The sequence below is a fragment of the Calliopsis andreniformis genome, chromosome 1, assembly GCF_051401765.1.
Source record: "Calliopsis andreniformis isolate RMS-2024a chromosome 1, iyCalAndr_principal, whole genome shotgun sequence".
NCBI classification, from domain to species: domain Eukaryota; kingdom Metazoa; phylum Arthropoda; class Insecta; order Hymenoptera; family Andrenidae; genus Calliopsis; species Calliopsis andreniformis.
The window spans coordinates 14,378,810-14,395,485 of NC_135062.1; the positions used below are offsets into that span (position 1 = coordinate 14,378,810).

Consider the following 16,676-nt stretch of genomic DNA (forward strand, 5'->3'; position numbering starts at 1 on the left):
CTATACTCTCTTCGGTTGTTCATTCGTCAGATTTAGTACTTTTTTATTTTGTCAAAATTCCCCAGGAAGAGCATTCTTCGTAGTGATTTTAAGAATTTCAGAAATAAGTTGGCGCTACTGGAGCACTAATTACTTCGCCCAACTTCGCTTTGTAGAGCGAAGAAATCAAAACTGTTATTTTAATAAGAAACTATTTTACAAATTTCATTTCAGAGAATCGAAATGAAACTTCGGTTATGTTACTGAACGTTATACTGTCTCTCTACAATATGATTTTTTATAGTAGACAGATTTATTAAGTTCATATGTAATAATGGTGTGCGCAGCGCGCGAGTAGCGTGTGTATGATCATTTAAAAATTTTCAAATTCTTGGGATTTAAAAATGGGGGCTATTAATGGTTGTTTTCCTGTTTCTAGCAATAAGTGATTCGTTTAATAATTATAAGTGATTCGTGATTCTGTTAATTAGTTACCTATAAAGTGTGATTCTTCAAATACTCTGTTAATACCTTTTAACTGCTCATGTAACGTATACTTTCATTTTTTTCCCGGTAAACTCATAGTTCTCTCTTCCTAAGAAAAAATAATGGATGTGAACTAAAGCATAATTAAGACTTCCATGATACAGTAAAAATTAATATTTTTTTTTTCCTACAATACTTGGGTTAATAAATTGTTAAAACATACGTTTATTTCTTATTTTCAGAGTGAATACATCTATTGCATATTTTATCGTACACACAATATTAATGTTACCATCATGGAACAGTCTGCAGATACATTTGCATGGACTCATAAATTGGAGTGTCCACCTACAATATGCAATGATTCAGTTAAAAAAATGTTAGTATAAACTTCACCTCATACATTTTTATATTTAGTGATAAATATGTATAATTATATATTATAATTCACACTATACTTTTAATAGATTGCATACAGGACTTGTTGGAATTTTGTTTGATAACTTAGCAAATATTATATATACTGTACAGGAAACAAAAACAGTACGAAAAAACATTTTACTGCATCAATTGAAACAGAAGGCACCTACACGTATTGTTCAGTGTATGCAAAATATAGTACAATTAAAATTAGATGATGCTGATTTAAATAATCAAATATCTAAATTGGAGGATGAATATGAGCAATTAGATTATATTGTTAGGGAAAAAGGTATGTTTATCAGTAATAATATAAACAGATATAACATATTGATATGTCATTCTTTTTAGCACAAAAATTAAAAAACACACAGTCTAAACGATCAAAAATAAAGGCAAGAACAGACTTACTTAAAATGAAATATGATCAAACTGCTACACAATTACGTGATTGCAATGACATGGGATTAGTTTGTCAACATTTAATGCCAAGTACTTGTAAATATCTAGATCCTGACATGCTGCAGGAAATGCTGACTGTGGTAACAAGTCTTTGGACTGGGGCAAATAAAAGACAGGTATGCATGTAGACAATATTTAATCTAATAGTAATTATTATTCTGCAGATGTTAATATATTTATGAGAATTTGACATGTGTAAGAATTTACAAATTTGCATTTGCAAACAAATCAGTACTTTAGAAATTACAATCATGATGTTCAGATGATATTTTTAGGTATGGGACACATTAATGACTAATCTTGATGATATTGAAGTACCTACATTATGGAATCATATTTATCAAAATATGAAAAATTTTGATGAGTTAATGAAATCAGAGACTACACATTCATTGGACACAGATAAAAAAAATGTAAATGTTGGTATCGCTAAACTATATGCACAGCATATTTCTATGGTCTTGAAACGTTTAGTACACAGTGCAGCAGCTAATAATTATCAAAAAAGTATCCTGGAATTTATACAGAAGATTGAGGTATATAAAATGTAATAGATATTATAAATAATTTTGAATTAAATTCAATTATTGTTTCAGATAGCTTCAAATAATTCTACTGACGTTAGTGAGTGGTTAGCATTAGCGTTGGGGGTTCGAAGACTAGAAAGCGAACAAAAACATTTACAAAAAGAAATAGACAAAATTCGAGAAGATTTATATGAAAATAATACATTAACACTTGATATAGCTCAACTGGCTTCAGAAATACAAAATATAGATACTGAAATTGTACGTTAATATTTGAAAATGATTATACTTTATGTTTAAATCTGCCAAACTTTATATTAATTGCAAGTCCCTTACAGAAAACATACATTCAAGATATACAGCTGTCATTAAGCCTATTGAAATCTATGCCAACGTTTATAGTGAAAACGAAAGAAAAGATATATGCAGAATTACAAAAAATAAAAGCAATTCGGTATGATAATTATGACACTACTTGGTTGAAACATGATTTAACTACTGAATTAGAAATATTCCATGATACATTAGACATTAATGCCTTAAGGAAAATTATATTAAAGGGAGATGTTGGGATATATAGGTATCCTATTTTATATAAATTTATTAATGTATTCAATGTATGTTAAAAAATCTTCAAATTAACATTTAAACTACATAAATGTTTTAGGCACACAAAATGTTGCTTTAGTGAAGCTTCCGTATCAGTTACAAATTTTCAGTCTACAAATATTATGTCTTACTACCCAATGGTTCAAACACCAATATATTCATTGATAGAATGTTACAAAAATTTAGTTCTAACGTTTCTTTATAAAAGATTTGAATCCTTAGATGTTGAAGAAAGAAATACATTTCAGATGCCTATGTTAACATATAAAGAAGATACTAGTAATATAATTGACTTGTTGAATTTATCAAAAGCAATTAATTTAAAGACAAATACAGAAATTGAAGAATTTAACGAAATATTAAATGCTTGGTAAGTAATTTAATAAAGATGTTTGTCTTACATAAAAAAAATATTAATTTTTATATTACTATTTTCAGGGTGCATCAGACAGTTCAAAAAGTAATGGAAATTATTGAGAAATCTGTAGATGATACTACGTTCCCAGATTGGATTAAACGTTACACTTTAATGCTATATACATTAAAAAACTCTAAATAGAATTCCATGTATTAGCATACGAATTCTATTACATTCAAAAGATTGTATAGTAAATTTTTAGCAAATAATATTGTTATATACAAAGCAATTAATTTATATATTTTATATACTAAATAAAAAATAAATAAAATACTGTAATATTTTATTTTTATTGTGTAAGTGCATTCATTTCTCTTTTTATGTAAAATATGTTAAAAAACAAACGCCGGAAACGCGTCGTGCCGGAACATTGCTAACTGAGAATAAACATCTTTTATTGGCTGAAAGTTTTTGGCGGGATAACTCGCCGGTTCCCGGAAGTCACGTGGTAACCATAATAGAATGATTCAATCGTTGGATGCAGGTTATTAAATAATAACAAAAAAGGCGAGAAATACATAGATTTTAGTGTGAAATTCGTAGATCCGTAGGCAAGCTACAAAATCCATAGACCTACGAAAAAATCCGTAGGATTGACAACGCAGTGTGCATAGTGTAGTTATTGAATAATATTGTGTTAACTAGTGTTAACCATATTTTGAAACAGAAGGCTTATACAATTTTAATCTAACATGGATGCAATTGATAGAGATCAAAGGCTTGAAGAAATACAAAGACAATACCTAGATTTCCTAGATGATATGGTGAGTGATCTCAGATAAGTTTGGGAACCACTCTTTGAAAAGTTTCATGACATCTTTCATTTATTTTTTTTAGGAGGATCAAGGAATATATACTAATGCTGTTAAAACTATGATAGAAGAGAATAAATACAGATTACTTGTTAATGTTAATGATTTACGACGTAAAAATCCTGTTCGTGCATTAAGGTTCTTTTTCTTTTAACTAAAATATTTGTTTTTTATTTTCTGTAACTCTAATGTAAATATTTATTGTAGTCTTCTAAACAATTCTTTCGAAGAGCATCATGCTTTTGAGAATGCATTGAAGCAGTTTGTTGCAAGTATTGATACAGAGTATGCGAAAGAAACTATAGATCTTTTCATAGGCTTTGAAGGAAGCTTTGGAAATAAACATGTTACACCAAGAACACTTACATCCCGTTTTTTAAGTAATCTAGTATGTGTGGAAGGTATTGTTACAAAATGTAAGTTAATATTCCATATTATATGAATGTTGTAATTACATTTCATTCAGATTTGATCTAATCTATTACATTGTGGATTTTGGTAGGCTCTTTGGTAAGGCCAAAGGTTGTAAGAAGTGTTCATTATTGTAGTACAACAAAGACAGTTATAGAAAGAGGTTACACTGATTTAACTTCATTTGAAGCATTTCCACAATCTGCTGTCTATCCAACTACAGTAAGTATTTATTCTATATTAGTGTAGTTTAAAGATTATGTATGTATATTTTTTATGATAAAATAATAATATTATTTCAATTGTAGGATGAGGATGGCAACCCTTTAGAAACAGAATTTGGTCTTTCTACATATAAAGATCATCAAACACTCACTATACAAGAAATGCCTGAAAAAGCACCAACTGGTCAGTTACCAAGAAGTATTGATGTTGTATGTGACAATGATTTGGTAGATATGTGTAAGCCAGGAGACAGAGTTCAGATTGTTGGTAGTTTTAGATGTTTGCCTGGCAAGCAAGGAGGATATACAACAGGCACTTTCAGGTTTGTTGAAGAAATATATTTATTGAAAAAGGCTTAAATACAAAAGATACTTCTTTTTTGCAGAACAATTTTAATTGCTAATAATGTTATGCAGCTAAGTAAAGAAGCTAATCTGTCCATTTCACATGATGATGTAGCTATGTGTAAAAAACTTGCAAAAACTAATTCATGTAAAAATATTTTTGAATTACTCAGTAAATCACTGGCACCTACTATACACGGACATGAATATGTTAAAAAAGCAATTTTGTGTTTGCTACTTGGAGGTGTTGAGAAAGTATTACCTAATGGTACAAGATTGAGAGGGTAAAGACTTTCACTCTATACATATATTTTGAAAAAATATTTCTCAGAGGAAATGGGAGGAAATCTAACTACCATTTTTGCAGAGATGTTAATGTTTTACTCATTGGTGATCCATCTGTTGCAAAATCACAACTTCTACGTTATGTTTTGTGTACTGCACCAAGAGCAATACCAACTACTGGAAGAGGATCTTCTGGTGTAGGTTTAACAGCTGCTGTAACTGTAGATAATGAGACAGGGGAACGCAGACTTGAAGCTGGTGCTATGGTATTGGCAGATCGAGGAATTATTTGCATCGACGAATTCGATAAAATGTCAGACATTGATAGAACCGCCATACATGAAGTGATGGAACAAGGAAAAGTAACAATAGCCAAAGCTGGAATACATGCTAGCTTAAATGCACGATGCTCGGTTCTAGCAGCTGCAAACCCAGTTTATGGAAGAGTAAGTATTTTAAAAAAAATTAATATATTCCTGTTGTTTAATAACTATCTACTTTCAGTATGATCAATACAAAACGCCAATGGAAAATATTGGTCTTCAAGATTCGTTACTTTCACGTTTCGATTTGTTATTTGTTATGTTGGATATAGTGGATTCCGAACAAGATCAAATAATCAGTGATCATGTTGTGAGAATGCACAGATATAGGAGTCCAACTGAACAAGATGGAGAAGCATTGCCCTTAGGCAGTAAAATAGATATATTAACTACAAAAAATCCGGATCAAATTATTTCTGACGCTATGGAGACTCAAGTTTATCAAAAATATGATCCCTTATTACACGGCAAATCTCGTTCAAGAAGTGATCAGATTCTTACTATAAGTTTTATGAGAAAATACATCCACATAGCTCGTTGTATGAAACCAAAACTCACGGAAGAAGCTAGCGAGGTAATTGCTACTGAATACTCTAAATTACGATCAGAAGAAGCAGTGGAATCTGATGTAGCAAGGACCCAGCCTGTAACAGCTCGTACTTTGGAAACACTGATTCGTTTGTCTACTGCACACGCAAAGGCTCGTCTCTCAAAGAATGTTACTGCTGAAGATGCACAGGCAGCGATAGAATTGGTACAATTCGCCTATTTCAAGAGAGTGTTGGAAAAGGAAAAGAAGAAACGAAGACGGCATGATAGCGAGGAAAGTGTGCATGGAGATGAACAATCTGAGCAGAAGAAACGCCCGAAAAGGACTTCAAAATCAGGAGATCAAGATCCTTATGACTTCGAAAGTGAAGATGATAGTCATATTGATGAAGCTGCTAAAAGAGTCACTAGATCACATGCGAAAGCAAGCGATTCTAGTTCACCAGGTCGTTCTGGTAAACCATCACAAGATTCTGATCAAACTGTTGTACCGGAAGCTCCAGCAACTATTACTGAGGAGAGGTATGTGCTCAAATAACAGCAACAAATTTTGAATACAGTGTGATATGTATCATGTGATTTTAGGTTGAAAGTCTTTAGAACGTTATTGCACAAATTGTTTCAACAACAGAGAGCACAGTCACTTTCATTATCAAGAGTTCGCGAATACATTAACAGTGAACAGTCTCAAGAATTTACATCAGGTGAAATTACCGCTGCAATTAATAAAATGTCAGATGCTAATCAAATAATGGCTGCCGACGATAATATCTTTCTTATGTAAACTGCATTTTGTAAGTCATTCGTTTTGTATTTTTTTACTATTTTTTATTGTATATTTATTATAAAATTTTATAAAAAATATTTCATATTCAAGTAATTCATTTAATTTACTTTTTATTTTTCATGACATCTAGTTGTTTTTTCCTTTCACCAAAATAAGAAGGAATTGTATGATTGGAAACAGTTGTACCTATCAACATTTATTATCTCTCCATATTACAGTACAGCACATTGGCACATAAACTAGCAACAGTGATCAACATTCATTGCAATACTGTAAACAATATTGTTTCCACCTCTAAGTCTTTCGATTTTGTATATATATAAAATCAACTCATATCACGTACATATAAATATTTGTGCTGCTTATTTAAATATATATCTAATATTTAGGCATTTTTTACACACAACTTGCTTTATCCACGCTCTCATTTTTTTAAAAAAGTTCTTAACTTTGTTCTTAACATCACCAATTTTCTACAACTTACTAACTAGTTCAATTCTGTTCATTAGTTTAAACTTACACTTTTTTTTTGTAATTATGTTTGATTGTGTTATATAAATTTACTAATGTTTAGTTTTACACAATCAAATTACATTTTTTTGGAATCAATGCTTGTTTACTTTAGTGATATTTAATCCATGCAGTATGTTGATGTAATCTGATATCTTCTTTCTTACATGAATGATTTGCATTGTCATGGATGAATGTATCAAATTGTTTACTCTGTTTATAATTGTAACAAAAAACACTACAACATTTATAATCATATACAAAAGGATTACATAGTAGCCAATATTTAAGTTACTACTTTCTTATTATTATGATACAGGCCTTCAGGACGTAATGTTTCTGTTGTAAACGAACAAATTTCATACTGCATTTAGTTGTATTCGTTTACATAGATAGATCAAACTTTCAACAACTAAATTAGTTCCATTACACAAAAATCATTTGTGTTCATTGTACTTGCAGTTATTTTCAACAACATGAATTTGATTAATTTCAATTAGCACTTCCATGGTTTAACTTTCCTTATCGTATAAAATCTACCATATCTACTTTTTTTATTTCTATACAAACTCCACATTTCAACATCAATAACAAAAAATATATATGTAACGCAATTAACAAATTATTTTCAATATATCTAAAAACACGTTGTACCATCTACAAAACATTAATCTAGGTGAAACCTGAGTATTTGCTGTAACAAGCTGAGATACAAGGAAAAGAAGTAATGACTTCTGCATTTAAGAAGCTGACATCAAATCCAATCAAATTATATGGTACAATTCCTTCGTGCAATAACAAAACATATTCGTTTTATAACATTCCGATATGAGGCTGCATTACAGGATCATTTGAGTATTCTATTAAGCCATGACATAGGGAAAAGTAAATATGTAAATCATATGTGTCACAATACCGTTTGTTTTGTAATTTTTCATAGAACAAGCTGACTTGAAATTGTGCGATGACACTAAAAAATTGTATATTCAAAGAAGGAATTAGTTTTTGAAAAGTGTAATGTCACAGGAGTCATACCTTCTCATCTCTGTGTTGAGATTGAAGGTCTATTCTCAAAGTCTTCTCTTTTATGCAGGTATTTCAGGCACATGTTTATACCCTTCTCTTTGACTGTCGTTTGGATTTGCCAATTTTGTACATAATGTGTATAATAAGAAGGAAACACATGCAAAAAACAATTAGATATAATTTTGCACTATTTTCAATTTGATTTTGTATTGTTAATAGCATGTGCTTCAATCTTGTACATTCATTGTATGCCTTTTTTTATACCTGTTATAAGATACAAATGCAATTTAAACTTCATCCTCACTGGATTCACTACTGTATGCTAATTGCTCTTTCCACCATTCTCGAACTTCTAGCATAACACTGGAAGGTTTTGGTGCAGTTGACTTTGCATTAAAAGCTTCTCGCGGTTGTCTGCTTTGTTCAGTGTTTTCTGTGAGATGTGGCAAATTATTTTTCGCCATCGCTTCAAATGGAAAGCTCATATTGGAGAAAAGCGCGAATAAAATGGTACGAATTATATTATATAAGAAAACTTACGTGGTGGTCTGTTATTCCTTTTCTTGGGTGGTGCATTCTTATCTTTTTCAGATCTAATTGAGGCAGGATCTGACAATGTTGGTGTCAAGTATTTCCTTCCTGAGCCACTGCCTATACTATCAGACCTTGGAAGGACTATTGGTTTTTTTGGTCTATGTTTAGCTGCATCGGTATCCTATTCAGCAAAAAATATTAGATTCCATAAATTTCTAAGCATATATTAACAGTGTTGTCTTCAACATTCACCTTTGTTTCAGTTTCTTCCTCTTTGTCTGCTTCTTTTCCTTTTTCTTCTGGATGTTCTTGTTGTTGTTGTGCAGGTTGATCAGTATTTGCAGGGAAACGAGCTACAAGACTGTTTTGTTGTTTCTAAAATACAAAATTGCAATTGCATTTATTAAGAAAAATGACTTGCCTAATGTTCTTGTATAAACTTACTCCACTTGCTCGCATCTTTTTCAAACAACCCTCCAACCAGTTTCTAATCGTTTGTTTAGCAACTTCTTCTTCTATGATATATTCAAATTCTTCTCTTGCCAGTAGTTCCTCAAGCTGGAGAGCTTTGCGTATGTCAACTGAACGATATGATAACATGCTGGAAGGAAGGATAATTCATAAAGGAAAAAATATATTAAAAAGTAGCAATTCTGTAATAGATTAATCACTTACTTGATGACATCATGGAAAGTAACATCCTCGCCATTATTTAATTTTTCTAATTCATAGCACATATGCTTGAAAAGTAGCCGATCCTTTTGCGGATCGGTTTCCAATCTACCTTTTAACAACCGTAAAATAAACTTCACCTAAAACAAACTAATATATCATTACTTCTAGTCAATTTATAACAAGTGATAAAGTTTGTGATAACTTTTTCAGGCATACCCGTTTCACTGGAATGACACCTTTCTGATGATTATCGACAACGTTCCAAGTATTTTGGAAGTTCCTAATGTCAGCATACGACAGTAAAGCATCTTCTTCGTTTGAATAAAATAGAGAAAAGTTCTCCATAATAATAGCTGTCGTAGGAAAAGTATTTACCGTTTTATAACATTCTAAGATGTTTGAGCTTGGCATCTTTTGTCGAGGAGTCTCAGTACTTACCCACCAGAAGATTTAAAACAATGTAAGTGATAATTACGTAGAAAGTACAAAAATAAATTAAGGAAGCGTGAAAGTTGCCGCAATCTGTCTCCCAATAATTAGCAGCTGGAGTGCAATACGGCGGTTGTATCATGCAATCGTGCATTATTTTATTCCAGTCCTCTCCTGTGACAATACGAAAGAGCATAGCAACGCCAGTCACAGGTGATTCGAAATTGGCACGCCTAAATCACAAATGTTATTCTTAGAATTATGTTACTGCATTAAAAACACCTGTACCATTGTTTGTATTACTCAATCTTAAATACTCAGGTCCTTTTGGTTCAGGAATACAGTAACATTACCTTCCTATACCTTCACCATACTTCACTGTTCCAAAGATTATCGTGCCTGCCAGGGCGTAAAAGAAAACAAGAAGAAACATGCCAAATATAATGAAGAAACTTTTACAAACGGACACTCCGACCGTTAGCATCAACATTTTGAGAGTTGTATGCTTGCCAGTGATGGTGAAGAATCTAAGGATCACGACCATAAAGCCGATTACGTATGACAAATCGTTCTGCAAGAAATCACTCCTGTCATTACGCTGTTCAGAACAATATTACGGTTAAAGAAACACCAAACGATGATGAATTATCGTTACCTTCATTGTACAATGAATGACGATCCAAATAACACCGACGACTGTCACGAGCAAATCATATCTGTTTCTTCTGGACTGCCAATAGCCACGTGGTGTAAAAGCAATATTTTTCATGATCACTTCCACGAGGAAGATCAGTGTTAGAATCGTGGACACCGTAGCGAGTGCTTCCGTGTGTTCCTCCTCGATTCTCCACTTAAGAAAAATGAAAAAAAAAAATAGTTGTTAACGCAAAAAATGTGTCTGTCGGTTTACTTTTACCACGGTCTAATGGTAGCCGGTAAGGAACAAATGATTCAAAGTAACAGTCATTGAATCCTGTTCTTCTTGAAGAAAGGTACGTTTGTATCGAGTTATGTGTTTGTTGTGTTGTGTGTTGTCATTGTTATATACATAAAGAAAAATCAAAATTATCCAACTCACAGAGACACACAGAAGAGCACTGTTTATGATTACCATCACCGCAATGAATCTTTTAAAATAGATGTTCTGAGTAATATCATAGATAAACGCTCTAAATTTCTTCCCATCTGGTCTCGGTGGCAAATGCAATGGTTGAGCAATTTTTAATCGCTTCTTTAAATCACACCTAATCATACAATATTGCACATGTATTCATATCGTTATTTAAATTATTCAAGGAATTTGTTAAATTAATTAACTAAAGCTTTACCATCGTCTTTGATCGACCGTAAGTAATGCGGTTCCTTTGTTTTCAGAGTAATTGGCAATAACAACACCAACAAACAGAGTTAAACCGATCATACAACCCAGGAAAATATAAATGTGGATATAAATAGCGTGGACCTAAAAAATCATCGTATAATATCATCGTCATTCTTAAGATAATATGAATGACTTACGGGACCGAGAGCTTTGATAAGAACATCTCTAACATCGAGCCACCCTTTAAAAGAGAGCACCTCAAAAAGTGCCATCAATGCATCACCGATATTGTCGAAATTGAATCGTCTAGGATTAGCCCTAAAATATTTTCATGTTTACTTGAGAATATTCTCTGTGATTTATTTACATATTTTCACTTCAATGAGCCTACCAGACACGTGGTACTAATATAGATGGGTAGCTCTCATTTTGACCCGGTCGTAATTTCATTTTTGTTACAAAAACTCTTCGCATAAATACTCCCACACAATCCTCTCGCTTTAAAATAGTTGGATCGTTGCAACGAGCTAATCTACCTCCGTAAAGCTGTACACCATAACTTGCAAATATGAACATCAACAGGATTAAGAGAGTAGACACCTGAAAGGCTTCTTATTCATTTGTTGTCTGAATTCTTCGTATTAGATGTTACTCATTAAAAGCAATTAGGATAAACATTAACTAGTGGCGAGATCAAGTTTGGTACGTACTTGGAATGATTAGTTAACTCAGTAAGAAATATTCTGAATGGGCGAAGTAAATAGTTGAGAAGTACCTCCTTGGTCTCATCACTAGTATTAAAACTAGTTTTAAATCTGGATTATTTACCAATAAGATCTCTTTGAAACCCCTACATAATTCATAAACGACCTTCCTCATATGTGGCACAAGAGTAAATATTCTTAATGGCCTGACGCAGCGCAAAATCATGAGAAGTTGCGCGCCAGAATTCGGGGGTACGCTCTTTGGCATCCAACAGAGAAACACAAGACTGACCTGAACGAACACTGAATTATTATATTAAATCTTTCAGAAGTTAAAAGAATAGTGATTTCTTGAGTGTCAACGTACGACATAAATAAAAACGTCTAAGACAGAAGCGACGTCTTTGATGTAAGCCTTCGGCGTGAAAAACAATCCATCCGCCAGAATCTTAAGTGCTAACTCGATACTCATGAAGATGACGAAACCATATTCGGCGATTTGTAACGCCGGGACTTCCATGACACGATAACGGGGTGTCTCGAACATCATAGAGATACAAGACATGGTGGTAGCAAAGATCATTACCCAATCAAGGTACGTGACCAAGCCAAGAAAATTACTAAAAAGCGTGTGGTTATTAACTATATTAATTTTTTTTTAATTTTAAGCAATGCTCTACGGCGTATAAAAGCAGCCATTCGAAATAGAAGCACTTACTGCAGACTTTTGTACTGAACCTTCCTTTCTTTTCTAGTCAATGGATCTTTCACGTTCGTGTCGTACCTTGCGTAAACTAATGATTGGCAAATTTTGCGAAATTTACTTTCACGCGGTACTGCGAATAGTGGTGTATCGAAAAAGGGGTGATTTTCGCGCAAGTCCTCTTCGCGTTGATTTCTACATGGGTGCAATGTGGTAAAGCATTTATTCATAACGATGTGTAAGTGTCAAAGGTATAAAAGAAGGAACTAGAAGTTTGTACTGTACCTTCGCATCTCTGCCTGCTGTCTTTTCGCTTGCAATAATTTAATATCCAAATCATGCGGTCTACTGCGAGAAGAACTAACTCTGTTTATACCTCCTATGTCACCGTTTTCCATCAGATGTTCGTAGGTTTGCTTTAGTTTAATTGATCCGCTACGAACACTTCGCCTGATTGATCTAATTCAGTAATCATTGAAAAAAATATTGTTAATTTTAGTATTCCTATTCGAAACTTTTGCAATGTGCATATGAAAAATTTAACTTACTTTTTCTGATCAATGCGTAATTGCTTGGCGCTACTAACAGTACCCTGAGGCTTCAGAAGTCCTTTTCCTGGTACTGGTATCATAGCAGAATCCCCTAACAGGAGTCTTTGATTATTCGAATCACTAAAAAAAATAATACAGATGCATTTACAATCTTTCTAACAAAAATTATAAATCAAGAGTGGATAAGTACTTACTTTATTATATAACTGATAGCTGCTTTTTTAACGTTAGTAACGACACTTCTTACTTTTGGTGGATTATTTAAAATTTTCACTGGACGTTGCTTTCTGTATATCACTTTTGAATCAAAAGTTTCAATTATTTTCTTCACCTCTTCGTTTTCTTCATTTTCCGTTTCGAACACAAATTGTCGCATAAAACTTTCACGCACCTAAAATATAAGAAACCATGTATTCCCGTTTTTTTATATGCATATATCTTAAAATATAATACGTACCTTTGGAAGATTGAAGTCTGATGGTACTTTATGAAGACAAGTCATTTGAGGGCTATCGGGAAACTTCTCAAAAATTCGTAATCTGAATGGTAGAGTTTCTTTTATCTCGGCACTCTGTTCTCGAAATTTTAATTGCTTAAGTTTCTTAATGTCTTCATCTAATTCAAGATTATCCAGAATTACTGCGACGAACAAACTTAGCACGATCTTGGAACAAATAGAATAATGGATATAGATTTCGCTTATAGTGAAATTGTTAGTGAAGTATGCATAAAGTATTACTAGTGTAACAAACAGATGATATAGAATGAAATATACAGCAACAAAAGGTCCCATTGTCTCGTGTGTCCTGAGCATTGTTTCATCCATAACGTCAACCCAAGCTTCTTGCGTTAAAATTTGGAACATAGACATGAATGCCTAAAAGGAATTTATTATCAATCATTCATCGCAAAAACGAATAACAGTTTAATACACATTACCTCCGGAAACGTTTCAAATTTAGTGAAATCGCATAGGAAACAAAACAGTTGCATAGAAATACTGGACGATATGACCAGCAGGCACATGGTAAAAATGATGAGGCTGCCTAATTTCTTTCCAGGCCCAAATATTTTGTACACGAAGTCTTCTAACATTGGTGATGCTTTGATGAGTCTGACTACCCTAAGTACCTAATTGCAGAACAATATGGTATGAATTTAATACTGTCTACGCCTATTTTATTCGTTTTTTTCTTTTCTAAAGCTGTTTACTTAATCTGTTTTAGGGCTGAATGAAACATGATATAGAAACCTGAAAATATGTGAATCCAGAAAGATAGAAGAACGGAATGATGTGTATGGTTGTACCAATTGCCAGCAGCAGCTCGAATTTGTGTATTGAATGCTTGTAATAACTGCGGAATCCGAGGCACCATATCTTGAACAATGTTTCAAGGTCCAAGAATATCGTAAAAGCGATCTCGGCATAGTAATAGTTGTCGTAGTACGTGTGTCTTGGCTTCTCGTCGTGTTTGAAACTCATTGTCGCTGTGGTAATGCCGTTCGCTAAGATTGCGCACATTACCACCATGCGAAAATGAGGAGACCTGAGAATGGCATGGCACAGAGGAGAAGCTAATCCTCCGTGTTTATTTTCATCTAGCGTCACCAATTTCCAACCATTATCATCGCCAGTCAATATCTAGGAGATTAAGGAGTATACAATACTTCGCTTCGACTTTATAAAACTTAAATCTGTATTATTCATATGATTACTAACTTGTGACGCTGTACTGTTACTAATGTGTCCTCTGACGCCCCACATCTGCTGAAATTGTACTCGTATTTCGTTAAAGGTCTCAGTGATAACAGCTATGAAGACGTTTTTAACCAGCCACGCCAGAAAAAATATCATTGTGCTGAAATAGAGAACTGCACGCCAAGCAGGTAGACTATCTATTGCACGATACATAATAAAGACCCACCCTTCTTGGGATGCAGCTTGGTAAACGGTAAAAATACTCGTAGCTGAAAAAGAGAATTGTTTATGTAATTTATTTTATCCTTGTGATATTGTTATTAAATATTAGTTAAGTTTATTCTATTATTACCAAACTCATCAAAGCCATTGAAGCCCATAATATACTTTGACAATTCGAGCTTCATACAGGTCATCCCTTCTGGACACTGATATCCTGACTCAGGATCAGTCGAACAAAAAGTATCTGGTATTGCTAGACTGTTTATAGTAATGTGCTTTGGATCAGTGGTATTGAGAACGCAATGATTTTTTAACTCGCCAAAGAACTGGACACCCAGGAGACCATAGAGAGACATGAAGAAAAGGAAGAAGAGAGTCACGTTGTATATTTGCTGACTCGAACGTCTAAAAACATAATACAATAGATATTTAGCTTGAAGAAATTTTTGTATCTTGAAAACATCTAAATTTCCCACTCACTTGAAAATTTGATTAATTCTAGCCTTTGGCATAGAGAACTTAAGAAAGACTCTCAAGAAGCGTATCATAATTAAAGGTCGTGGCGCCCGTAGAATTGAGACGTAACTAAATTTTAAAACGAAACCTAGCATTTCAAACATTTGTAATATTACGGATAGCCAAAGAAAGATGACCATACTGCCATCGAATTGACACCAGTGGTCTTTTAAGTAGGATTTGTCCCACTGTAATAATGCATTCTTTAATTCATGTTACTTCATTGAAATATCTCATGTAAATAATTCAAGTTACCTTTAATATACCCCTAATGTGCATCTTGGCTATCATTTCAGCGGTGAATAAAAATGTAACAACCAGGTCGCAAACGAAAGTAACATACTGAAGGGGTGGAACTTTTTCAAAAGTCTTAGGAGTATTTAAACAGACCGAAGCTAAAGATACCAGGGCACAGGACCTCATCAACCTCCTCACCCACAGCTAGAATGATTAAGTAATTAGAATGGTTTTGTCTATTAAAACATTAGACTAGTACAATGCTTAGAACTTACCTTGTTCACCCATTCTATATCAGCGCTCTCATTGAGGGACTCTTCTGGCCCATAATCGGCCAAGACGGGTTCCCCTTTGAAGCTCTGCTTGCGCCCCAGCATCATAATAGGTATTATGTTCGCAATGGTGAGGCCTGTAATTATAATCATTTATTAATACATGTCTAAATAGTTAATAAATTATACAATAAGGTACAGACAGTACCTAAACTTCAAAATGTCTATACCTAATACAGTTTTTACTCATTGTAAATTTTGAACCCAGTTGAATGCTACTTTGGCATTCAATTGATGGATGTACATGAATGTATCTTACACTTATTTTTTCTTACTAGTAATTACTATTTATATAGTGTTATTGAGGTGATTATTTTACTGTGATAAAATGACAGTAAAGAATTACCTTCTTAACATGTACTAAAATTTGGTAACACGAAACACTACTGAGACTATTCTAAATATCATCACTGTAAAATTCATTTTACTGACGATATTGACCCACCTTTTTTTTACAATTTGGACGATGACGAAGATTGCCTTTACGGCAATTCATATAGACTACATTTCAATATAAAGCAACGATAGTGTTTAACGTGTAATAAACATCTTAGCAGCAATAACAAGCTAGTGGCATGGC

The 16,676-nt window shown here is 33.1% G+C and overlaps 3 protein-coding genes across 6 annotated transcripts; 2 read left to right on the forward strand and 1 right to left on the reverse strand.

The window, feature by feature from the left end:
• The first annotated feature begins 708 nt into the window (after window positions 1-708).
• On the forward strand, window positions 709-3,149 carry LOC143178107 (uncharacterized). Of its 2 annotated transcripts, none has more exons than XM_076376584.1 (8): window positions 709-844; window positions 997-1,177; window positions 1,237-1,463; window positions 1,623-1,883; window positions 1,944-2,135; window positions 2,213-2,454; window positions 2,542-2,853; window positions 2,922-3,149. In XM_076376584.1, the coding sequence occupies exons 2-8, from the start codon at window positions 1,072-1,074 to the stop codon at window positions 3,040-3,042; spliced, it is 1,461 nt and encodes a 486-aa protein (XP_076232699.1). In that variant the 5' UTR covers window positions 709-844; window positions 997-1,071; the 3' UTR covers window positions 3,043-3,149. The 2 variants fall into 2 exon arrangements, with proteins under 2 accessions (XP_076232699.1, XP_076232690.1); XM_076376575.1 differs by having other exon boundaries at window positions 729-844; window positions 933-1,177.
• Window positions 3,150-3,593: 444 nt separating this feature from the next.
• Mcm3 (minichromosome maintenance 3) lies at window positions 3,594-6,720 on the forward strand. Of its 2 annotated transcripts, XM_076384399.1 has the most exons (10): window positions 3,594-3,665; window positions 3,739-3,851; window positions 3,921-4,129; window positions 4,216-4,346; window positions 4,433-4,671; window positions 4,735-4,977; window positions 5,061-5,424; window positions 5,483-6,227; window positions 6,348-6,372; window positions 6,436-6,720. In XM_076384399.1, exons 1-10 carry the CDS (start codon window positions 3,594-3,596, stop codon window positions 6,632-6,634), a joined length of 2,340 nt encoding a protein of 779 aa, XP_076240514.1. In that variant the 3' UTR covers window positions 6,635-6,720. The 2 variants fall into 2 exon arrangements, with proteins under 2 accessions (XP_076240514.1, XP_076240434.1); XM_076384319.1 differs by having other exon boundaries at window positions 5,483-6,372.
• Window positions 6,721-6,817: 97 nt separating this feature from the next.
• Na (sodium leak channel non-selective protein na) lies at window positions 6,818-16,667 on the reverse strand. Of its 2 annotated transcripts, XM_076384159.1 has the most exons (29): window positions 16,542-16,667; window positions 16,040-16,173; window positions 15,783-15,968; window positions 15,492-15,715; window positions 15,142-15,416; window positions 14,811-15,058; window positions 14,343-14,732; window positions 14,030-14,221; window positions 13,830-13,967; window positions 13,548-13,754; window positions 13,285-13,481; window positions 13,088-13,210; window positions 12,825-12,998; window positions 12,555-12,734; window positions 12,204-12,456; window positions 11,961-12,128; window positions 11,524-11,732; window positions 11,330-11,450; window positions 11,140-11,273; window positions 10,890-11,055; window positions 10,467-10,661; window positions 10,165-10,382; window positions 9,821-10,044; window positions 9,599-9,735; window positions 9,383-9,519; window positions 9,152-9,308; window positions 8,960-9,082; window positions 8,714-8,888; window positions 6,818-8,639 (listed from the first exon to the last, which is right to left on the reverse strand). In XM_076384159.1, exons 2-29 carry the CDS (start codon window positions 16,142-16,144, stop codon window positions 8,461-8,463), a joined length of 5,235 nt encoding a protein of 1,744 aa, XP_076240274.1. In that variant the 5' UTR covers window positions 16,145-16,173; window positions 16,542-16,667; the 3' UTR covers window positions 6,818-8,460. The 2 variants fall into 2 exon arrangements, 1 of the variants encoding a protein (XP_076240274.1); XR_013002538.1 differs by lacking the exons at window positions 6,818-8,639; window positions 8,714-8,888; window positions 8,960-9,082 and having other exon boundaries at window positions 9,169-9,308; window positions 9,383-9,529.
• Window positions 16,668-16,676: the final 9 nt, after the last annotated feature.

Excerpts from the sequence above, each read along its gene's own strand:
- LOC143178107 (XM_076376575.1), top strand. The coding sequence starts at position 762 with ATGGAACAGTCTGCAGATACATTTGCATGGACTCATAAATTGGAGTGT. Across the intron at positions 845-932 it reads AATGATTCAGTTAAAAAAAT|ATTGCATACAGGACTTGTTG; the intron begins GTTAGTATAAAC and ends TACTTTTAATAG. Across the intron at positions 1,884-1,943 it reads AATTTATACAGAAGATTGAG|ATAGCTTCAAATAATTCTAC; the intron begins GTATATAAAATG and ends TTATTGTTTCAG.
- Mcm3 (XM_076384319.1), top strand. The coding sequence starts at position 3,594 with ATGGATGCAATTGATAGAGATCAAAGGCTTGAAGAAATACAAAGACAA. Across the intron at positions 4,672-4,734 it reads TATACAACAGGCACTTTCAG|AACAATTTTAATTGCTAATA; the intron begins GTTTGTTGAAGA and ends TCTTTTTTGCAG. Across the intron at positions 4,978-5,060 it reads AATGGTACAAGATTGAGAGG|AGATGTTAATGTTTTACTCA; the intron begins GTAAAGACTTTC and ends CCATTTTTGCAG.
- Na (XM_076384159.1), bottom strand. The coding sequence starts at position 16,144 with ATGATGCTGGGGCGCAAGCAGAGCTTCAAAGGGGAACCCGTCTTGGCC. Across the intron at positions 13,211-13,284 it reads GCTATCAGTTATATAATAAA|TGATTCGAATAATCAAAGAC; the intron begins GTAAGTACTTAT and ends TATTTTTTTTAG. Across the intron at positions 12,129-12,203 it reads TAGACGTTTTTATTTATGTC|GTCAGTCTTGTGTTTCTCTG; the intron begins GTACGTTGACAC and ends GTGTTCGTTCAG.